At 40.3% G+C, this 24,953-nt stretch overlaps 1 protein-coding gene across 2 annotated transcripts; it reads left to right on the top strand.

The window, feature by feature from the left end:
- The first annotated feature begins 1,167 nt into the window (after positions 1–1,167).
- On the top strand, positions 1,168–24,702 carry TMX4 (thioredoxin related transmembrane protein 4). Of its 2 annotated transcripts, none has more exons than XM_053460831.1 (8): positions 1,168–1,466; positions 6,000–6,115; positions 9,380–9,425; positions 9,569–9,697; positions 10,272–10,317; positions 21,518–21,619; positions 22,570–22,633; positions 24,085–24,702. In XM_053460831.1, exons 1-8 carry the CDS (start codon positions 1,231–1,233, stop codon positions 24,375–24,377), a joined length of 1,032 nt encoding a protein of 343 aa, XP_053316806.1. In that variant the 5' UTR covers positions 1,168–1,230; the 3' UTR covers positions 24,378–24,702. The 2 variants fall into 2 exon arrangements, with proteins under 2 accessions (XP_053316806.1, XP_053316805.1); XM_053460830.1 differs by having other exon boundaries at positions 1,170–1,466; positions 24,082–24,702.
- The last annotated feature ends 251 nt before the right edge of the window (positions 24,703–24,953 follow it).

The following is a 24,953-nucleotide window of genomic DNA, read 5'->3' as shown; positions in this document are numbered from 1 at the left end:
TGTTTTTGTGCAGTATGTGGGATGTATAAATGGCTCCATGGCCAGCAACACATCTCATGGGAAGAAAGGTTACCCTATTCCATAAGCCAGAGTATCACAATATGTTTACATCTTAAAATATGCTGCTCTTTAACTTTATTAAACTTCTTTGACAACTATCCAAATTTAGGGTGTAAGCCCTAACGATCCTTATCGGTTACCATAAAGCTTGGTTACCTTTAAATTTTCATGTTGTTTCTGTGTATTCGACCGATCACATCTCCACACACGTGATTTATTCACCTCCGGCTCGGGAACGCTGTGGGCGGGGTTATTTAGACCCCTGTGTACATGTGTAGAAGGTGCTCCCGCTTACTTAAACAGAAGCACTTTCCTGCCACTATCTCTGATTGGATTCTTCATGGTGGCAGCGAGCGTAGTTGTGATGATACGAGGGATCTAGCGCATGTGCATTTGATGCTCTAAAGAGCACTTGGTCACTAGAAGCGAAACTAGCGCAGACAGCAGGCGTAGTAATTATTATTATCTTTTATTTACATAGCGTCAAAAGTTTACACAGCGCTTAATACAATACATATATTCAAGGGGTACGACAAGACGAGAATTGACAGACTAAGACAACCCGATACATTAGGTAGAGGGCCCTGCTTGCAAGCTTACAATCTTGAGCTGAGGTGACCCCCTGACCCTACTATAAATGTATATATACTTGGTTTACGTGCCACCTACAATTTATATTTCTATAGGAAGTAGAAGCACCTGGCTCTGACCACAAACCCTAGGGGCAGTTATTCTCATCTCTTGCCCCCACTACGCATACAAGAGCTACCACGTGACCATTTCCACGCACGGTGAGTTATTATATAGCCACTCCACGAGCTTCCTCAGCCCCATATACTTCCACAAGGGCTGCCGGGCCGAGCTTCCTCGTCACCAGTGCCTGCAAAGCTTTATTTAAAAACCAATAAAGCAAAATAAAGCTTTAGTAACTCGGAGTCAAAGCTCATCTTTTCACCATTTCCGGGCACCCCTCTTGGCCATTAAACTCTCTTACATTACTGTCCGTGGATGTTACTGTGTAATATTTGGCATGTTACCCTCACCTACCCCTCTTTTCGCGCGTTGTTTTTTTTGTGAGGGGGTGTCCCCTATCGCACTGGTGCGGCGGTGCAGGAGTTAACGAGAAGACGCTGCACTTCCTGGTGGCGGGAGGGTTCCAGTGCTGTCAGGATGGAAGGTTGCAGGAGGGGAGCAGCGCGTATAGCGGGGGCTGCGCGGCCAAAGCCCACCCCCGTCAGGCCTGCCGCCGTGACACAAGCAGTCGCGATGTGGCTCGTAGTCGCGACAGCATTGGCCTGTGTACCCCGGGTGTGCGCGGCTCATGCGGCCCAGGAAGCCTCTGCAGTCAGGACTGTCACCTCCAGCAACTGGTCCCTGGTTTTGGAGGGAGAGTGGATGCTAAAATTGTGAGTATACTGCCGGTGTGTGATCACCGGGAGGGAAAGGGTAAAACCTGACACATAACGCACAATATCCAACAACAATGGCTGCTGTGCATGAGAGAGCAAATGAATCGGGTCACATGAGGGAGATGTGCACATGTATAAATAAACCGCCTGGAAGTGAAACTGTCCCTGTAAGGCACATATATGGGGCATGATTAGATTGGATTGTGTGTATAGTGGTTATATATTATGCGTTTATTATGGTAAAGCCCCCTGTATGCACCTGTACATGCGCAGAGGTGCTAGCGCTGTCTTCGCATTGTTGGAAATTATATTCTCCAGTCCCTTGCACTTTAATGCACATGACAGCTTCGTGATCCCTTTATAAATGCATGGGCGTGGGGGCACAAACCCTATTTGTCCCAAGCTGTTTTCCATACACGTTATATACTTACCCCGTGCAGGTGAGAGTCTGCCTGGAATATCATGTGCATGCGTGGAAAGCGCTCCCATTCTTGCCGCTGGCTGCTTCAATCTGTGGCAAGTCTCAGACTGTGTAGAAGGAGGATGACTGCAGCTTCTACCTCAGATGCTTTTTTTTTTCTTTTTGAATAATGTATATTAAGGTACTCGCAGAGCGGGGGTCCAGGGGCAGTAAGTCCCACCACTATGTGTGTGGTTCACAAGGTTTGATGCCGAAATAACCTTCATTCTGTGTATTGTGCCAGCAAATGTATAGATCAAATTATTTAGCGCCCATAATTATACCGCTAAGCGATTAATACGCTTGTGTGTGCACACATAGACTTGGCACCATCATAGAATGCGGCCCACCCGACTCAGAATGCTGATATAGCCATAAAAGGTTCACCAAAAGTAGTGTTTTTAACATTTTATATATATATATATATATATATATATATATATATATTGTAATAGGTGAATGAATTGTTCATCGATGCACGTTCATAATATTGCTCATTTTTGGAATAATGCTTCTGAATCCTCTGGATTCTATCAGTAAATGTGACATAATGGAGATGGTATAGAAATATGCTCCGTGATATGATGTTGATGGGTTGTCGTATAGGGCAGTTTTTCCAGGACTACTCTAGTTTTTATGTATCGCTGATCACTGCCTATGAATCCCTGCGGTATAAGTTCACAGACTTAAATTCAGGTTTATTCATCCTCCAGGTTATAGGGCAGCATTGTGTAAAAATTAGTGTTCTAGGAAAAAAATTACCGATATGGCAACCTTGTTACCAATAAACCTAAATTATGTTACAGAAAATACTTGACAGAAATGACTCCCTTGGACCATCATGGACTTTTTTCTTTTGAGTGCTTATATAGAATTCAGGCGTCCTGGTTAGACCCGGTTACGCCTACGTGCCCTGTATGTGTGCACGGAAAGCTTTGGCGTTCATATAAGGTTAGTTTTAACACAAAGCACTGACGTTAATATCAGCTCCACTTTTTATATTATAATATACATTTCAGATTAAAGATCAGATCTTTAAAAAAACTTGATCAATCAGCTCGGGACACGGAGTAAATCATAAACAGGGTAACAGCAGAGAGCTGCAGGCATAGCCTTGAGTAAGGAGTGAGACTGGGACTGGGTGATACTGGTTTTGATGGTTTGCTCTCGTGGACCGGCAGTGCTGTAACATCCATGTTAAATGTTTCTGTCTGGGCTCTGGCATCCCCCTGTTCCAGCAGATCATTTCACGAGCTCTAATAGTGTTTGCACTTAAAGCTAATAGTAAATAAGTAACCGGATGGCGTATATTGTTTTCCTCCCGTGAAGGCGGTGATCGTGTGGTGTATATACTCAGACGATCAGCGTCTCGTCAGCAGCAGGATGTGGGGATGTGTCACTCTTCGGCATGCTATAAAACGTCCATAAATGCTGCATCACGTCACACGATGGCTATTTCAGCATTTCTGTAACAGATGGAAAGCATTGGCTGCAGAACGATAACACTAGAACATGATCGAGATGTATATAATTATACTAGTGAGTTTTGGAATATGGCCTCTGTACCAAAGTCCAATCACCCTGTTCTCCTATTTACATTTTGGGTGGAAGAATTATGTCTGGGACGTAACGTGAATCATACTTCATGTCTCCGGAAAATGTTACAATGAAGTTGTATCAGCCTCATATTTAAAGGCACAGTCCATGACCTCATAACTTGGTAAAATAGGTTCTGATGGTTGTCTATGTGGCTTCATTTGATGCTGAAGCCGAATTGTCTGTGTTTTTCACGGCCTTTTGTGCCCCACGAGTGAGTTATATATGAGATTACTACCCCAGAGTAGTACATCCACTATTAAAGTCTCTGCCGAGGCTTAGAAATGGCTGGAAGCGCCCGCTATGCAGGGAAACTCTCCAACTGTGTCCAAAGAAAGCCGAGGACATGCCGTTCCTTGGTGCTGCGCTGGGTATCCAGGATTTTCCTAGGATTAATTTTTAAGAATTGTTATCTCCTTTTAATCCTAACTTTACATAAATACATTGTACATTAATCCTAGACAATGGGTCAGAAACAAATCTGCTCGCGGCACATCACGTTTATATGCTGCTTACAGTTACATTTAAGAATTGCAGTTTTCAGAACAAAATACATAGATAGCTTGTTGTCTAAAATATTGTTTCGCTGCTACAATTCACTTTTAGTCAAAGCTGGTTTAACCCCCGTCATCCTGTGACCCAAGTATTGGGCAAATACCCCCTCAGACGGTTGGAAAGATCAACAGAATAATGTGTCTTTGATCTGAAAGTGATACCCCAGCCATTACGTGTCCTTTAATGTATCTGCTAGCCGTGAAGTCCCTTTAAATTATCGTAGTGTACCCTTTCCTAATGCGTGAATCCAATCAGCGGCAAAAAATTGTGAGGCCACCAAAGTCAGAAGCAGCTGCAGGGCTGCAGCTTCTATCTTGGGTAAGTACTTTGCTTTTTTCTTTTTTCTTTTCATTTTAAAAAATGCATATTAAGGGTTCTCACAGAGTGCTTTAATATGTGGTCTTTGTTAGGGGGGTCCGGGACAGAACGCTGTCCTTTTATGTTCTCTTGGGCCTGTAGAGGATTTTTTTGACTGTTTTTGGTCTAGGACCTTTCGTTGTGAGCGCAAACAACTGACAGTAACCATTTTTTAACTGGTGGGACCTTGACAATTGCAAGCAGTAATGAATTTCGGATTCGGCTGGGGGGGGCAACGCACTTCACATAAGAGGCAGTTTGTGATGAGTAACTACTGAGTTCACGCAACCGGGGTGGAAAGTAAGTGTTCTGCGCTACATAATGTAACCCCTGCTGTGTGTAATTGGCTGAAAATGAAAAGCTTGGCTGTGGTTTTTTTTTTCCTTTTTCTTGGTTAGTAGAAAATGTAGAAAGTTGTTAATGACTAATCATTTATTTGAGAAACTGTCAAAAAACAGTTGTGTAGATAACAGGAACTGAACCATTCTGTGACTGAATGTTAATTAGGGTTTTTATTTATTTATTAAAGTAACCCTAATTGGAGCTGGAAGCTGCTTGCATGTGATGTAATACATCAGGGGATTATGCAGTCACACACATGCCGCTGTGGACTGTAATTCCCATCATGTTTAGTCTAATAGGAGTTGAATAGTTGCCTCTCGTTCTTATTTATTTTCTAAGTGTAGCGATATGTTATCAGACCTTGGGAGACAATAACCTTTTTACGTTTGATTCCAATGCTTTGTTCTTGTAATAAATGTCTAGCTTGAAGCAATTTGTGATTAAGATTCAGAAGTAGAAATGAAAGTACATGTTTTTTTTTCCTGTAAGTAGCATAAGATACTGCTTCGTAATCCAACGTGCATCTGGACGAGATGCTACAGCCCTGGGAAACATCCAGCTGATTTTAACATCTGGCTCAGAGTTTTTGAAATCATTTCACATCTAAAAATTGATGAAATTGATATTTTAGATTCTAAATCCAAGTGTTTTTGGTGGTCATTTATTTTTTTTTGGGTATTAAAAGAAAGAGGCCACTTTCTGAAAATGGTTGGTCCAGTGATGAATTCTTCTAGATTTGCGGCTAGGATTTGTAGATTTATGAATTTTATTTGTATTAAGCCATTTTAAATAGAAGCTACAATATGAAAGTAGCTGTCACAGGGCGAATTATTTTAGGGGATTTTTGAAGGATACTATTGGTGTTTTACTGATCCACGTTTCAGGGTAAACCTAGCAGGGTTTTCACCGAGACGCCACTTGGTAGTCTCCTGGCAGCTAGCCATTGGGTTTACATGGTCCTGGTGACCCACCTCTCGCGCCGTGTTCATCAGCGCCTTGTCCGTTTTGGTTGGCAAAGTGGGCTTCTGTAGTGTCGGCTCTCACGGGTGGGATGAGGTTATCAGCCATGTGGAGAGGCTGGGGGGATTATTATCTGTATGGATACACTTTTATTAAAGTAAAACAGAATTAGACTTGTCCCTCTTTGTTTCTTTTTGTATTAACCTTATTTTTTTCTTGAATTATTTTAAATTAAGATTTTTTTTTTGTGTTTTGCTTAGCCATGCCCCGTGGTGTCCAGCATGCCAGCAAATCCAGGCAGAATGGGAGAGCTTTGGTCAAACAAGTCGTGCGCTTGGTATTAAAGTTGGCAAAGTGGATGTCACTCAGGAACCAGGTAATCTTTATAGAAATGTTTAAATAATAAAAAAAAAGTTAAATTAAACAATTCCCACAAGAGTGTTAACAAAAATAAAAATAAAAGCACACATTCCAGATTTCCAAAATATGTAATTAAAACAAAATTAAAAACTAGCGATTTAAATAAAAAAAAAAAAAAATTGTCTTGATCGAGTAAAACATATACAGTGACCAAAGAAAAAGTAACCTTTTTTTGATTATGGTTATGCTTTTCAGTTCTATGAAAAGTTCTTATAAAAACTTGGTCCGTGTCAGGGATCCCAGTGGACGCCAGCTTCACGCTGAAGTGTCCCACGGAAAAACATAATTCCTCGTGTATGATATTGATGAAACTAAACCAGTCAAAAGATGAATTTTTGATGAATATATCTATGAAATTGCATGCAAAAAAGTAAAAACTGCTAAGGGAAACTATGCATTAATATACATATGTAGACAGGCGTGTACCTTTTAATGACTGGCAATTACACTTCACAATATTTACATACACAGAATATCTTCTGTACAACCTGTAGTCGTCCTCATTACATATAAAGCGTATGTTAAATATTGGCTGCTTGTAGTATGTGCTGAGACTCAAACCTTTTATAAAATAATATATATTATCACAAACATGCTTTGATTTATTGCAAAACAAATATGGTGACCCTCTATTTCCCATATTTTGGTTTATAGCTATTATAAATACCACGCAATTTTAAATATTATTCTAGTTTTATAATTTATGTGAATAATATCTTGGGTTGCAACTGTATCGCCAATGTCCTTTCAGTATATGAAAGAGAACAATATTTTTGTTGTTAAGGGAAGCTGGAATGTGAGCTGAGTAGGAAATCAGAGAAGATAAGGGCTGTGACTTTTTTTGTTTTATTTGTTATGTGGTATGAAATAGCCCATAATAAGGATGCAATGTAGCTTTTGATACATGAGTCTGTAAGTTCCATAGAGTTGTATTACTGGGCAATAGTCACTTCAGACACCCCCCGCCATGGCTTTTATTGTTTGGATGTCCACAAACCTCAGCTATGGGATGTGAGAAACATAAACAATGTGTCTGGGGCGCATTTGGTTGGGCACAACCCTAGGTCCATTTTATGCTACATTTTAAGTACACACCACTTTTACAGGTAATTTTGCTACGGAGACTGCACTGGGTGGTACTACTAGTGTATTTGGCCCTGATCTCGCCAACCGTCCCATGGACCAGTCGTACGTTGCATTGCTGGTTGCCCAGTAGAGCAATACCCCCCCCCCACCCCAGAACAGCCATCACTGGACATTGTTTCTGATCAGGACATGTAAAAAAAAGCCAAACGGGCGCTAGAGTATCATGATTACAGTCATAATGACAATTATTTTTATATGTATATTATTCTGATTCATGAAGAACAAGTTGCCTGAGTTGTTTAGAAAATGTACTTTGTATTTTGCATTTTATTTTGCTTTTGGGGATTTAGAAGAAACCTTGAAAGAGTTTATCAATATGAAATGCATATACAGATTTTCACTTTTGAGAAACTATACATTATTGGGGTCCCAGAATATTATATTTAACATTTCAGCTCCAAGATTAATTAAGAAGACTTTGTAGGTGGCGAGTAGGGAAAAACCTGGTTCTGATTCAGTGCATTGTAGGGATTCTGAATCTGTGTTGAAGTACAAAGGTTCTCGATATTTTATATAGGGGCTGAAAAACAAAAGCATTTTGTTCTTTTGATTTTTCATGTTTTCCAGACATATCAGAAGTGTAGCCTTGAAAAAATAAAAGCACAGCTCGTCTAAAACAAGCATCATTCACATTGTACACATTCCTTTTAATCTAATATCAGCTGTCTTCTTGAAATCAGCCCTTGAGGGATACAGAACTGTCAAAGTTTGCAGATTCTCACAGTCTCAGGTGTGAATGAGGAGCAGGTGTGTTAAATTTGGTGTTATTGCTCTCACGCTTTCTCATACTGGTCACTGGAAGTTCAACATGGTACCTCATGGCAACGCACTCTCTGAGGATCTGAAAAAAAGAATTGTTGCTCTACATAAAGATGGCCTAGGCTATAAGAAGATTGTCAAGACCCTGAAACTGAGCTGCAGCGCCTTGGGCAAGACCATACAGCGGTTTCACAGGACAGGTTCCACTCAGAACAGACCTCGCCACGGTCGACCAAAGAAGTTGAGTGCTCAGCGTCAGATGTATGAGTGCTGTTAGCATTGCTGCAGAGGTTGAAGGGGTGGGGGAGTCAGCCTGTCAGCGCTCAGACCATATGCCGCACACCGCATCAAATTGATCATTCCAGAAGGAAGCCTCTTCTAAAAATGATGCACAAGAAAGCCTTCAACAGTTTGCTGAAGACAAGCAGACTAAGGACATGGATTACTGGAACCGTGTCCTGTCGTCCGATGAGACGAAGATAAACTTATTTGGTTCAGATGGTGTCAAGAGTGTGTTGCAGCAACCAGGTGAGGAGTACAAAGACAAGTGTGTCTTGCCTACAGTCAAGCATGGTGGTGGGAGCGTCATGGTCTGGGCCTGCATGAGTGCTGCCGACACTGGGGAGCTACAGTTTATTGAGGGAACCATGAATGCCAACATGTACTGTGACATACTGAACCAGAGCATGATCCTCTCCCTTCGATGACTGGGCTGCAAGGCAGTATTCCAACATGATAACGACCCCAAACACACCTCCAAGACGACCACTGCCTTGCTAAAGAAGCTGAGGGTAAAGGTGATGAACTGGCCAAGCATGTCTCCAGACCTAAACCCTATTGAGCATCTGTGGGGCATCCTCAAACGTAAGGTGGGGGAGCGCAGGGTCTGTAACATCCACCAGCTCTGTGATGTTGTCATGGAGGAGTGGAAGAGAACTCCAGTGGCAATCTGTGAAACTCCATGCCCAAGAGAGTTAAGGCAATGCTGGAAAATAATGGTGGCCACACAAAATGTTGGCACTTTGTGCCCAATTTGGACGTTTCCACTTAGGGGGTGTACTCACTTTTGTTGCCAAGGTTTAGACATTAATGGCTGTGTGTTGAGTTATTTTGAGGGGACAGCAAATGTACACTGTTATACAAGCTGTACACTCACTACTTTACATTGTAGCAGAGCGTCATTTCTTCAGTTATCACATGAAAAGATATTATAAAATATTTACAAAAATGTGAGGGGAGTACTTTTTATATGTAGCTAAAATATAGTAATTGGCACAGTTCTACATTTTGACCACATTACGCTTTCTTCTCTTAGGGTTGAGTGGCCGCTTTTTTGTTACTACACTTCCAACCTTCTTTCAGTAAGTATATATTTTCTTCACATTTTGTCAATTACAGTGTACATGAACGTACGTGTATATTTAGTTGTGCTTTTGACTTATTTTATTCTGATATTTAAGGCAATGTTACCATGGCTACTTTTACATCTATAATTTGTTTTTAGCATCAAGGATGGAGTGTTTCGCAGGTATTATGGCTCCCGAATGGTAGATGAACTTCATGCCTTCATCTCTGAGCAGAAGTGGAAACTTGTGGAGCCTGTGGCGGGCTGGAAATCGCCATCCTCTATTTTGTAAGCTATTATATATTTCTTTCTAATGCCAAGAAATTTGTGAGCGAGAGAGTGTGAGCTACAAGCCCCCCTGGCTTTAGTTGGCTTTGTTGCAGATTTGAGGTCTGAATATTATATAATATATAAATATAATACATACAATTTGGTTTGCAATTATCAGCAAAAATAGATGTTGATGCAGAATGACAGTTAAAATAAACATGAAAGACACAAAGTCCATAGAAACCAGTGTCTTCAGTAATAAATGTTCATACCGTGCAACAAATCTAAAGAGCTGAATGCCCAGAATAACGTTCCGTGGAAGCAAGCACAGGTTTATGTACGTTCATTATGCATTATAAGACAATAACGGCATGGGAAATGCCAGCGTACAAATGTTGATTGAAAAATCGTGTGATGATGCAGTTGGAGATTGCAGATAAGATAAAAAGATATAGAATATTTGTTTAATAAGTGAGATGCTGCTGCTAAACAGACCTTTTAATGCAACTTGACAGCTCCTATAGTTTTTATTAGTATATAAATATTGATCTGTGTCAGTTCACTTTTTAATACCCGTCTTTGCTATTTTTAGGATGTCTGGGATGGCCGGTCTCTTTCATCTATCTGGATGGATCAGGGTAAGGAACAATATGCTATTCTGATCTGGGAGAGAATTTTTATGCATTTATCAATATTTGCTGCTGTTTCTTGAAACATCTTGTAAAGCCTCCTATAATAAAATGATGCCACTATTTAAATACACGAACACAGCACTGTTCAGCACTGGGGTATCAAGGGGAAAAATAGAGACTCCAGTAGGTATCCCAAATGTACCGCTTATGAAATGGCCGGTATGCTTACTATCCAAAATTTAATTGGTCAGTTTCAACATTGGTACAAATAAGAAGAAAATAAATCACTGTTATCAACTAGCAGCACATTTCCATATTGTATCGGTAAGGTAGCTGGATATATTTACTCCAGTACTGTAGGGCTGTATATGCCGGTGTAGATTTCATTAGGACATTCCCATATCAGAGGGCAAAGTGACAACATGGAAAGTGTGCAAATACTATAACACGGAGTATCGAATATTATTATATAATCTGCCATATATAACTAAGGTCTAGAAATAGACCAGTTAGAGAATAGTGTATATACCATAGGATCAACTTAATCAAGGTGACCACATTTTGTAGCATTTACCTCCTACATTTTATGTGTTGGAACATTAAACGTTGGCGTGGAATAAGGGTGCTGTTAAGTGTTTGTGGTAGTACAGACCCGGGAAGCCATCTGGTCCGGGGTCTGTGCTCGTTTCCAAAGATTCATATTATGACATTACGAGCGCCTTACATTTATATTCATAACTGCACACGGATCAGCTACTTAATGTCAGAAAGCAACTGTGAACTTCAAAAGCGGGGCCACTGACTAAATGAAAAGCGTAGGTAGGAATAAAGTAATGGAACCCCTGCTGTGGGCAAAGTGGCTTTTTGGGGGAAGTACAAGTAAAAAAAAAAAATAGCTGATTTACATAAATTCCATTTTGTTACGCTGCCATATCCTTTTGAGAAGTGTCCGTGTCTCACTGATAGTATCTGCCAGACTTTTTTGTGATGTCGGATCTCCGTCCATAAAAAAAAAAAAAAAAAAAAAATACTCTCAAAAACTCTCAGACATTCTCAATCTCTGTAGGTCGTCTCTAAAATGTAATTGTGCCTTGACCCGGAGGAATTGTGATATTTTATTTTTGATTGAGTTAGGCTGTCTTTTGCCTTTTGTTCGAAGATGTTTTGAATCCGCTGTGTTCCAGCGGTGGGCCTGCGTTCATTTATATTTACGCAAGACGTTCAAATACAGAATGTCTTAAGTGGTCGTATGCAGCCATTGCTTTGTTTATATCCTGACGGCCCCTCGAGGGAAGAGGCTGGGTAATTTATTTGTACATTGCCAATTCTACATATTTTAATGAGCTCTGTCTTGACACATTCTCTGTGATAAAATTCTAATTATTAGTATTTCAGGCAGAGCACAAGATGCCCAACAGGCAGTACGTTATGTTAGTCGACACTTCCGCGGGTAACATTAAGTTTCATGTTCATCTTTTGACACAAATCTGTCACTTTCTCAAATCGGATGTTTGCTGTTCCGTAAACTCATGAAAGGAACGTTTTAATGTCAGAATATTATGCAAGATTAATGCAGTATATCTTTTATACAGGGTTGTGGAAGGTTTAGTCCTCATTCGTTGTTCAGAATATCACCATAAGGTTTTCTGTAGTGGGTATAATAAATGTATATGCTTGAAATGCTTCAATATGGATTCTGACTACAGCTCGGAAACAGTTGGCTGATGTGGCCGGCCTCTTCGGTACCAAAATACTCCACCATAAACCACTATTCTTGATTTTTAGTTACTGCATTTCCTGATAATGCTGATGTGAACAAGACAAAGGCGTATCCCCCACCCTTTAAATATACAGTTTTTAATGAAGTCTGGTTAAAAAACACAAGATTTGATGAGTAATTGGGGGGAAAAGCAAAATAACTGGGGTAGTGACCAGAGTGGGAATAAACTGGATTACTACTGTGACTGGTGTATGTTTCAGTAGATGTCTAGCAGATCAAAAGAAATCCCGTTGCCCTAAATCCATGATGCCCATTTCATGCTTCTAACACGTCGGAGCGTGCTATGGTACATTGGCAAGACCCTGCTCATAAATGAGATTGTTTGAGCATGGCCCTCCAAATTTTGTTATACATTGATTATGTCTCATTTGTACAGCGCTGTGGAATAAATTTATTTATTTATATATATATATATATATATATATTAGGGCTGCAACAACTAATCGATAATAATCGATAATGAAATTCGTTGCCAACGAATTTCATTATCGATTAATTGAATCGATTATTATCGATTATAAAATGAGGGTTTTTTCAAAGCAAACGCTCTGAAAAATACCCCTCATTATATAATCCATTTGAGTGACTCGCAGCAGCTCCTACTTACCAGTCCCTCCCTGTAATCACTGTGACAACTGGCCCCGCCCCCTTCCTTCTCCCAGAAGGCCAGAACCACATGGCTGTGACACTCATCTAACTGTAAGTATAAAATTAATATTTGGGCTACTGAAAGTTAGGGGAGGTGGGGGTTAATTTAGGGGCAGTTATGGTTAATGGGGTGTTTAGGGTTAATTTAGGGGCAGTTATGGTTAATGGGGTGTTTAGGGTTAATTTAGGGGATGCTGTGGTTAATGGGGTGTTTAGCGTTAATTTAATGATGAGGACTGAGGGTTAATTTGATTAATTTAATAAAGTTAACTTAAGGTGCAGTTAGAGATAAAGGCGAATCTAAATCCTGGGGGCCGTGAAGATTAACCCAGTACTTATTTATAAAAGTATGGTGTCAGTGTGATGCAAACGGGTCTGTGACTCTATGAGGGGACTATGAGATATTGGGCATATCTGGGGAGGACAGAGTGACATCTGGGGGTATAACGCATATACATTATATAAGGCATATGTGGGGAGGGCAGTGTGGCATGTCTGGGGAGGATGGAGTGGTGTATCAGGGTGTATAAGGCATATCTGAGGCCACAGTGGCATATCTGGGGGTAGAGTGGAGTGGCATATGTGGGGAGGGCAGCATGGCATGTCTTGGAGGCAGTGTGGCATGTCTGGGGAGGATGGAGTGGTGTATCGGGGTATAAGGCGTATCAGGCACAGTGGCATATGTGGGGGTGGAGTGGTATATGTGGGAGGCAGCGTGGAGTGGTATATGTGGGAGGCAGCGTGGAGTGGTATATGTGGGAGGCAGCGTGGAGTGGTATATGTGGGAGGTGGCGTGGTATATGTGGGAGGCAGCGTGGAGTGGTATATGTGGGAGACAGCGTGGAGTGGTATATGTGGGAGGTGGCGTGGTATATGTGGGAGGCAGCGTGGAGTGGTATATGTGGGAGGCAGCGTGGAGTGGTATATGTGGGAGGTGGCGTGGTATATGTGGGAGGTGGCGTGGTATATGTGGGAGGCGGTGTGGAGTGGTATATGTGGGAGACAGCGTGGAGTGGTATATGTGGGAGGTGGCGTGGTATATGTGGGAGGCAGCGTAGAGTGGTATATGTGGGAGGCAGCGTGGAGTAGCATATGTGGGAGGCAGTGTGGAATGGTATATGTGGCAGGCAGCGTGGAGTGGAATATGTGGGAGGCAGCGTGGCATGTCTGGGAGGCAGCGTGGCAAGCCTGGGCTCAAATGTGCATCAATTGGGGGGCCTGGTTGGGAAATAAAGACAAGAAATGAATTTTATCAAAGTTTTTTTTTTATTCTGCCGTTTGTATTTAACATAATTTGTTTATTAAATTATTTTAAATAAATGAAAAATTTACATTCATTTTTTTTGTCCGATTAATCGAAAAAATAATCGGCCAACTAATTGATTATGAAAATAATCGTTAGTTGCAGCCCTATTATATATATATTATGTTCCAGCATCCCCTTTCCACAAGAAACGCGCTTGGCTAACGCCCTGATTTTGTTTAAGCTATCTTAATAATTTACACTGGCCAGGAGCTCTATCTACTGCCACTAAAATCAATTTAAAGTGAGCTTTTGCTGGTGTAGACTGTGATTTCCAACGTATTGATTCGTTAATTGAATGTGAGCCCTAATGCTGCTTTGTCTGCTCCGTTCACTCTATCTGTGTCAGGAATCAGAGGAAGATCGCAAAGAAAGGATAAAATTGCCATTTCTGTCTTTTTTCCTCGGGATGTGTCAGGAATCGATAGTTTATCATTGTGTGACCTTCGCTGACGCTGCATTTTCTGTGCAGCACGGCAGTGATACCGTCAGCCGGGCTTGTGGAAAACTAGTAGGCTTTGTATGGAGAGCTTTCCGATTTTGATATTGATAAACCACTCCAAATATAAACTCCTTTTGTTTTGCCTGCAATGTCGTGCGCTGGTAGAAACTTTAGCCTTGGTTTCCCTTTTGGTTTTTACAAGGCTTAGGCAATGTCTTAAGACAAACGACGAGCAAAGTGTCCTCAGCCATCATCGTATGCATCCTTTTTAAAAGTGTTTTGAAGCCATTTTCTTTCCCCTACAGGATATAAAAGGCACTTTCATCAGATAAATTTGCTGCAATAGTTAGATTTTCAAACAGTCTCGTCCCCCGTGATCGAAGAACTGACCTTACTGAACAGAACCGTGGCAATTTCACAGATAAGCGTAGTTAATAGATTGCCTGGAGCCTCTTCTGCCCTATATACGTTACTAAGTGCTTCCTAATTGTATCATAGATAAGTTAGACCAGACTGCGTTAAAGCACCTTCCTTACCACCGTGTTTCCATGTCCTCTGATAAATCACTCTACATTTTACCTCCATTATGTTCTTTTCTGATGTTTGTCACTAGCGTCTTAACTGCATGCACATCTTGTCTACTTTCATTACTTATCCTACAGCTCTTTAAAAAATAAGCTAATTCTATTTATATGGTGTATAAAATGGAGGTTTCTATTAATCGATGACACATTGCTGCCACAAGTGATGTGATCTAGTGATTTTAAAGGGGCAAGCCGGCTTCCCTATACCGCATCACCAACGATGAACGTATAACAAAGTACTTTTAATACAGCCTTTTTAACCAGCGGGAAAAGACACTTTCCTTGTTAAAGTTGGAAGTCTGGAGATGCAGAGCACGGGCCCATACAATCTCCACGATAGCCACCAGCTGGAAATGAAAGCATTCCCATTGAGGTCATTGAGGTTCATGCGCACAGAGCCTCTCTATCAATGCAGCTCTACGTTAATGTATATGGCACTGTTTTATCCTCAAGGCAAAAATTATTTTCCCATGGCGATACCACTTTCAATACTGCGCTTAAAAACCACTAGTTCAATACATCTGCAATAGTCATGTTTTGCATGTGATACTGTACATTAAACCGTCACTGGATATATGAATAAATAGCTCTACGTTGACAGCGTTTGGTGTTCGTTGCCCATGCAGGGTTTTCTGATTATGAATTGCAGTAGTTAAACGCAGCTGCCTCCGTTGTGAAATTGCTCTCTGTTGGGCTCGCTCTGTTAGCGTTCAATGCCGGCTCTTCATTCAGGTTCTGACAGAAGAAACAGCCGCGTGAATTTTCATTGAGCGGTTAATTTCCTGAGCCTTTCACATAAAAAGGGTTAAAGTTCCCTCCGTGCGTGTTTTTCTTCTTTCCTCCTATTTCTTGGAGCTGTCTGAAAGGTTAGTCTGGTCTGTGTCATTTGTTCACTGAAGAACAATTTGCCAAAGTTGCCTTGAAGCATGGAGCTGGCATGATTTATGAAAGAAACGCACAAAGCTCACTCTCACAACACATGGAAACCTCTTAGCACCTCAATTCAAGCTAAAAAATAGCCACAGATGACAACACCGAGAGCACATCAGAAGTTATTAGGCTGGTATACCTGCACCTTCCACAGATTTTTAACTGCTAAAAACACTTAGAATTTTGTGAATGCTGTGATGTTGACACTTTTTTGTCAATATAAAGTCTATTAAGGCAGCTTTTCGGCCATAACGGTCGTAAGGTCAAAAAAAATTGTTACAAACAGGCTTTTTTATCCATATATTTTTTTTTCTTCATTTGCCTGCTATTTATTTTTGCATATGTTGTTGACTTGAAGGTGATGTGTTTATTTTCTGTGATAAAGGCTGGTAATGGCAAAAAATTATTTGCCCAGACTTTACACAGAACATTTCATAAAACATGTTTTTTTCCCCTTAGATGTATGCATTTTTGTGTAATGCATATAACATTTAATTTCTTTTTTCTTCCATCTAGCCATTTTTCCTTTTAGTAAGACCATCTTAAACAATCTAACACACATTGTTCCGTATTTGATTTTTAAATTATGATACCTAAATAGAATCGGCATTGGTACGAGGCATAGAATATTTCTTGATGACAAGTGCTATACAAGTCTTCCATTGCCTGGACTTCTTTCTTTTGTGTTCCAACATGTATGACCGGATAGCGGTCTCCTTGTACCACAGAACGGTTACTTATGCGGGGCCCACTAGATGTAATACTTGTGTATTATTTTGTCTAAGGTAATGCCGCTCAAACAATCTATGTAGAATACCAAGAGATTCAATCGAACTTGGTCTTCTGAGTGTTTAAATCAAGAGCTCCCCCTACTGGAGGGAGGAGAGTATAACTTTTTAAAAGGGCAAAGACTCCTTATGGCAAGAAAAGCATCTCTTCCTTGAAATGATCTGTAAAAGAGGCTTTTGTAAATTTAATTGCACCCATGTATTGAAAATTGTGGAATTATTAGACCAAGCTCAAATGCCAACTCAAGGGAAGTTCCAGTTAATGCCCACCTTAATAATTTTAATTTTCCTACTCTGGGACCTCACTATTATTCTGTTCTGACCACCGGTTGTATTTATTACTAATAATGCTTAGTATTTATAACTTTTATTTTCTTATGAAAAACATTCTGAACGAATACACAAACCTCAAATATTGTGTACATTGTTCTTTAAATGCCACATAGTATATATGTGTGTTAGTCCATAGCGACCTTGTCAGATTGATGACTTTGTGAAATGTAACATTTTGATATCTTGGAAAGTAATATAAAACAACTGCATGTCAACTCGTCACGCTAATGATTGTGAACATGATCCGACCTCTCCGCGTCCACAATACAGTATGGCTGGAGGACAAAATGTTATTTCTTTTAGACAGATCAGTTGACTTCCATCCTGATATTGACTTTTTAAATTACACGTATAAATCCTTTTATAAGACCTTTCAGAATGTATCCAGATGACATTTCTGGAAGGTGGCATTAATTGTTTTGGTTGTAAAAGTACAAAAAGAGGACAAGACGGCACATGATTCTTCTCAAATGTTTTTTTTTACAGATACTGCATCTTAGTTACTGACATTTTGTAAAAACCAATGATGATAATTCAGTAAACAAGCATCCCTCATCCTGCAGCCTAGCTTCCCGATATATTTTTTTCTGTTATGTTCATAAAGTAAGCGTTTTATATTCTTACTATCAAGGTGTGCTGCCTTTAACCCCTTCGAGACAAAGGCTGATTTTACTTTTTGTACCCTTTGTGACAATGGCCTTTTTAACATTTCTGCGCTGCTTGTGTTTAGCTGTAATTTTCTTCTTTCCCGTTTACTGAACCCACACACATTAGATATTGTTTTTTTCAGGACAAGAAGGGCTTTCTTTAGATGACATTGTTTTGATTGTATCATATTATTTACTATTAAAAAAATTATAAAATATGGTGAAAAATTTAGAAAAAAATGACTGTTTCTAACTTTTAGTTGAAAAATCTTTTACTCATCTATAAAAGGTAATGAAAAAACCTGCTAAATAGATTCTACTATTTGTCCTGAGTTTAGAAATACCCAATGTTTTTATGTTTTTTTGCTTTTTTCTACCCATTATGGGGCAATAAGTACAGGTAGCGTTTTGCTATTTCAAAGCCATTTTTTCCAAATCTGGTAATTCTTCCCCCCTTGTGCCATTTCGGGTATCTTTGAACCCGGCCAATGCAATTTACCCCATCAAGTCATGTATTTTTGAAAACTAGACAGCCCAGGGTATTCCAAATGCTAGTATTTTAACTCTTTCCATGCACCATATCTACCACCAGTCTTTGTCAAACTTTATGGTAGTCATTTTTTGCATTTGTTTTGTCATACACATTTTACTTCAGGTATGAATTAAAATGTTCTCGTATATGTCACTATCACAAAACACCCCAATATGTGTTCAGCAACATCTCCTGAGCACAGCGATACCCCACATGAATGATTTTGCCTGGCTGTTTGGGGGCAAAAGGGCCACATTTGGGGCATGCGCATTTTTCAATGTTGAACTTTGGCATTTGGGGATCCACTGCCCATGCCCTATTTGGTACATCTTTGAGCCGGGCCATTTCAGTGTGCCCAATAAACCCATATATTTTTGAAAACTAGACACCCCAGGGTATTTCAAATGCTAGTATTTTAACTCTTTCCATGCACCATATCTACCACCAGTCTTTGTCAAACTTTGTGGTAGTAATTTTTTTGCATTTGGTTTTCCACACACATTTTAATTCAGGTATGAATTAAAATGTTCTCGTATATGTCACTATCACAAAACACCCCAATATGTGTTCAGCAACATCTCCTGAGCACAGCGATACCCCACATGAATGATTTTGCCTGGCTGTTTTGGGGCAAAAGGGCCACATTTGGGGCACGCGCTTTTTTCAATGTTGAACTTTGGCATTTGGATCCACTGCCCATGCCCTATTTGGTACATCTTTGAGCCAGGCCATTTCAGTGTGCCCAACAAAACCATATATTTTTCAAAACTAGACACCACAGGGTATTTTAAATGCTGGTATTTTAACTCTTTGTATGCACACATTTTACCACCAGCATTTTTTCAAAGTTTGCAGTAATATTTTTGTGTGTGTATTTTTCCCCCACACACCTACTTTATGTATGAATTTACAGCTCCTGGTATATGCCGCTGTCACACGACACCCCATAATGTGTTCAGCAACATCTCCTGAGTGCAGTGATACCCCACATGCATGGGTGTGTCATTTTTTGGGGGAACTAAAAGGCCACATTTGGTACGTGTGCATTTTTCTAATTGGAAATTAGATGTGTGGCCATCCTTCCCCCCGTGTTAATTGGGACGTTGTTGAACCTGGCCCATTCAATTTACCCCATCAAATCATACATTTTTTAAAAGTAGACACCCCACGGGCATTTAATATGCCAGTATTTTAACTCTTTCCATGCGAGAATTGTTTTAAGCTAATATGCTAACTTTAGGACTTGCTCACAAAAATATATTTTTTATATATATATATTTTTTTTTTTATTTTTTTTTAAAAAAAATTTAACATTTTTTTTCAACTTGGAGGTTCCCCTGATAGTGACATCAGTGGGAAATGATTTTTACATTTTACTGTTTTTTTACTATTTTTTTCTAATTATTATTAATTTTATTTTATTTTTTAATTTATTTTTACTAATCACACTGTGATTAGAAAGCTGGGCTCCATTGACTTGCATGGTGAATGCAGTACCTGTATTCAACCTGCAAGTGGAGCCAAAGTTCTCTAGATGGTCTGGACCATCTAGCTAAATTTTAAAATTTGTTGGTTCCTGTTACAGGACGGCGGCCATCTTCCTTGATGGCGAAGATTGCCGGTAGCTGCGGCTGTGACCGCTCTCCGGAGCGGTCACAGCCCATCAAAAGGTTAGTGTTTGGTGTCGCTGGATGCCTCCTGATCGAGGCATTCCAGCGACACCATTTAAGTTTAGGAGGCGATCGTCGATCGCCTCCTAAACGCTTTTAAAACGGGCGTCCGCCGCCATACAAAGTATGGCGGATGTTGACGCCCCGTGGAGGGGCCAGAGATGGCCCCTTCGTGCCGATCGCGGCGTTGCTGAATGCCTCGAGGTCGAGGCATTCAGCAACGCTTTTTGGGTGCAGAAAGCGATAGTAGATCGCTTTCTGCACCCGTTTAAAGACGTGCCGGTCCTGGCACGTCAATTGTCGTAAAGCACATGCTTTTCCGTGCCGTGCCAGGACCGGCAATTGTCGTTAAGGGGTTAAAAGACATTAGAGGTCAATAAAGGCAAAGGGCCTCTGTCTTGTTTAAAAGGCAAGTCATGTTCATTTTTGTTTTACTGTCTTTAATCAGGAAACACAGACAGACACTACATGTCCACGTTATGCGGTTCTGTCGCTTACCCTTTAGGACACAGAAGTCTTTAAACTCACAAGGGATGAGATCTCTACTATTTCAGTGCCAGCATGTGTGTTCATGTTCATTTTGTACAAGACTGCCCTTAGGGGCAAGAGGAACATCTGACCCAGGCCTCACACTTCAGACTTTGCCCCAGAAACCATTTATAACTATAACTCCTAAAGTTTGTACCGTGTATTACACACATCTCAGCTTGCTTATTTCCCCTCCACGGACTATCATTTTTTGTTAGCCATTGTAATATCCCTTGAATATTCCGTGGTTCCGGTTCTGTGCTCTCTGACACATCCTGAAGCTACACCGAATCATGGCAGCTTACCATATTTTCACTGCAAATATATTCATAACCACGAGGAATATGTGAATCAAACGCATGAACCATTCTGTGACATGGAAATGTGAAACAGGGTGTTTTTTTTATTTAATTTGTCTTTTAATATTACCCTTTGCTTCATGCCTTTTTATTTAATGATAAGCGTAAACAATGGTAACGTGGCTAGTTTAAACTTTGATGGGAAAATCCTCCAGTTTTATCTGCTAATTCTAAGGCTTATCTTGAATAATTGAATCTGAGGTTTTGAATGGACAGACAAGTTGGCAAATACACAGGCAGCCCTTCACTGTGAGACGTTTGCTTAATTAATCGCTACCCAGCCTGTTTTGCAACTGCAAGTACGTCTCCCTGCCTCTAAACGGGAGATCAGACTGCCGAACACCCTGTATAGGCGAGTGTGATGTGCCACACCGTGAAAAAATAAAATATTGGCGTCGTTGAGTCATATGCTGGAACTTAGTGTTTAGAGTATGAGGAGGAACGCTTTCCGCAGTCCAATGCTACAAAGTGTCCTTCCGATCATATGAATCCCAGAAAATACACAGACACACCTAGAACAGAACTTGAACGGGGAGAAAGATTTCCCACGGTGTTTTCTTTTCTTTTTTTTTTATTTTATTAAAAGATCTTAAAAGTAGATTAGCATTTGTCAATATGTAGCCATTTCATTTTTTTTTTAAAACCAGTGTTTTTATTTACAGCAAATTCACACCTACTTTACCGGTCCTCTCGGAATTCCTGCTTGGGGCTCGTATGCCATCTTTATTATAGCCACTTTGCTGATTGGCCTGATTCTTGGTTTGGTAAGACAAAGTTTATTACTGGTTCCTACCTTGATTTGCGTATTAGGGGAGGGCAGATCAGTTCAGATCCAACATAGAGAGTTGGCCTTCATTATATAGCAGGATTTCTAGAAGTCATATTGCATCTAGCACCTGGTAGTGAGACCGTACATACCTGTAGCAATGCCATTTGTGGAGAAGCAGAAAGTTTAATGCCGGATGCACTATAGTAGATGTATTAAAGCCCCAACCATGCCTGCTCACATGAACCAAGGTAGATCAGTCATTGTCCCATTTCAACTCATAGCTCTTCTTATGCTTGCCTGTCCGACTTCTCTACTATTTTATGCTCTTGTGTATTTCCCCATAGCCCACAGTCTGTTTCTTCCTTCCCTCTTTCCATGTCTTTGTTCTTCATCCCTTAACTCTTTTCCTCTCAACTTTTTTTTGCACCCATGTACCCTTTTACCCTGTCTCTTGACCTGTCTCTTCTTCCTAAACGTGTCCGGTTACCCCGTTCAACATTTTCCATCTTGATTTGCCTATAATGTTTATTTTTGTTTTTTTTTGTTTTTTTTTATGGGCCTGTCTGACCCATTTTTCTTATCTTGCCTATATTGGTTTTTTTTAATAAAAAATGCAAGTGCATTAAACTGTAAAATGGTATTCAGTCGCATTGCACATTTGGATACTTACTGGAACAGAAGCTGCAAACGGTTTGGAATGGTCAGGAAGGTTCATTTTGAAAGCATTTGTAATTTATATGGCCCAATCCACCTCTTCCCCAGAAAATAAATGCTGTTCTTGTCTAATTTTGTATTGCCAAGGCTTCATTTGTGGAATTTATTCACATTATAGTAATTGTGTAAAAGCTCTTAAAATAGATGACGACATTCACTATACCTCGGCATCTGTACTCAAACTACAGTGTAATGCTGTCAAAGTCACGAATCCTGTTTTTTTTCACGCAGGTTCTTGTGTTATTGGTTGACTGTTTCTGTCCATATAAAACCAAGTATGTAGCGGCAAGAACAGGTATGTGCATTTTGGTTGAGTTAGTAATTAAATAAATAGACTTGTGCATTCAAATGTCTGAAATTGAGGAGGGGGGTCCCAACAAAAGTAACAAAAATGAATGTTCAGAGTTTTCGTTTGCATTACCTTTTCCACACTCTCTCTGTCAACATCTATGTCTCCCTACTTTGTCCATCGCCTTTTCCACAGCTCTGCTTCTTGTTCTCCTCTTTCTCTCTTTCACCATGTTTTTCACGTCTTCTTTCTTCTCTGGTGATTCGCTTCTCCTGGCCTCCTGGAGCACTTCCACATCAGGGTGGGCTTCGGCATGCACCAACCTCTCCGCCAATTGGAGAAAAGGGAAAGAGGTTGTCCCATCATGAGGAGGTGCTCCACTCCTCCATGAGGAGGCCACTCACCACGGGGATAGGCTTCGGTCGGGGTAGAGGTTGTCCCAGTGGAGCCGCTGAGGTGCCGCCCTGATGCTGAAGTGCTCCTGGAGGCCAGGTTAATGCAGCGGATCACAGGAGAAGAACAAACAAGTGGAGAACAGGAAGAAAAAGAAGCAGAGCTGTAGCGGCATGGTAGACATTGAGAGGGTGTGACGGAGGGTGAATGAGGCTAACTGACATGATTGAATGAAGTATGTGAGGCTAGGAAAGAGAGTACTACTTAAAACCAACAAAACAAAATTCCGTTAGTGATAGCTTATGTGTAATCAGGTTTACAATTTCAATTAAATGATACAAGGTGATAAAATACATTTGTGTATTTTCCTCAATATCCAGCTACTGTAGAGGTGTATTGTAGCCATCTAATTGCTCAAGAAACACTCCAGCGTAAACCTATAGAAAAATGTATTAAAATGCATGTGTGTCCGGTATGCATTGCCAGCTGTTGCTCATCATTCCCAGGCAGCTTGGAGAAAATACTCATCCCTATTGCTGTTTTGTAGATAATGGAAAACAATCCAAGTGAGATTGCCTGTTCCTTTAATCATTCGATTGGCTGTAGAATAATGATGTGTTTCTTTTACCTCTACAAGGTTACCATATGGTAATATAAACTTCAAAGGCTTTCTCCAAACTGTCAGAGGTTTACATGTGCACAATACCAAAGAGGTGATTTTGGGGTTTGAGGCTGAAAACCCATGTGCTACCCAGGTGAACTGAATACTGCTTCTAAGACCAAGGGAAAGCCAGGACTTTCTTTTAGACTATCAAGATCCAAACAGTCCCATCGGCTTGAACGAGATCTACTAGGAGTAATTGTACTGTTTAAAACTTAGCTGGCCTCTCTTAAAAATGAAAACCTACCTATTCACATTGACCTTCTATGGCAAGTGGCTATAGGAACATGTGTTTAAGGATCTATGGGTGGCGGTGAGTGGTTCGTTGAGTCCTTATTAATTTTCTGTGTTTTGCTTCACGCTTTTTTTGCAAAATATAATATCCTCGTTTGTATTGTAGCAGCTAATGAGGAACATTTAGAGGGTCCAAGTGAAAAAGCAAAGGATTCTTCAGAAGAAGACGTAGAACCATCGGACAATGAAGCTGACTGTGAAGGTAACAATGAAGCTGGCAAAAGTAATGGCGCTAAAGACTTAGAGGAGAACTCGCCTGTGGAGGATTCTGGGACTGAGGAAGAAGAAGAAGAAGAAAAAGAAGAAGAGATTGTCATTGCTGTGCCCCAGGACAGCACCCCAGAATCCGAAAGCACCTTGAGGCAACGCAGGACTGAAGCTGTTGTAGACAGTGAACAGTAGAAGTAGTTTTTTGTGCTTGTATAAATAATACATTATTATGGACCAAAGATATGCCCTTATCTTGATCTGTAGAATGTCGAATCAGTGTTTTGCATGGCAAGTTCTTTTTTTAAGATGTCATCAAAGGTTTTAGAAATAATTTTTAGCGTTTTGTACATAGACTGAAAAGTCGCTTCTTAAGACAATCAAAATCTCTTTTTAGCAGCTGTGTGCGTTTCCGAGCATAAAATTAATATATTTTTGCGTTTCTGAAAGGTGAACTTGAACGCACAGGATGTGTTTTTTGTGTAAATGCCACCAAAATAATAATGTAGGATCAAGTATTTTCACACGTCGTAGATTTTGGGAATTATTACTATACAGTTGTGGGTGAGTTGGGACAACATGAGCAGAAGCCCAAATTTCTCCTCAAAGAATGTCCATGTTTATCACTTATAGAGCATTGTTAATAGAAACTCACAATTTGAGCTTAAATAATTTGGTCCACTTAGTCTCCCCATTTTTCTGTAAAAACTCAGACCTTGAATCAGTCTTTGGTCTCATCTTAGATGCAGGATGACTTTGTCTATCCTATGT

Source organism: Spea bombifrons, chromosome 3 (assembly GCF_027358695.1).
Source record: "Spea bombifrons isolate aSpeBom1 chromosome 3, aSpeBom1.2.pri, whole genome shotgun sequence".
NCBI lineage: Eukaryota > Metazoa > Chordata > Amphibia > Anura > Pelobatidae > Spea > Spea bombifrons.
Note: the sequence above shows the minus strand (reverse complement) of the source record. Positions and strands in the feature narration are given on the sequence as shown.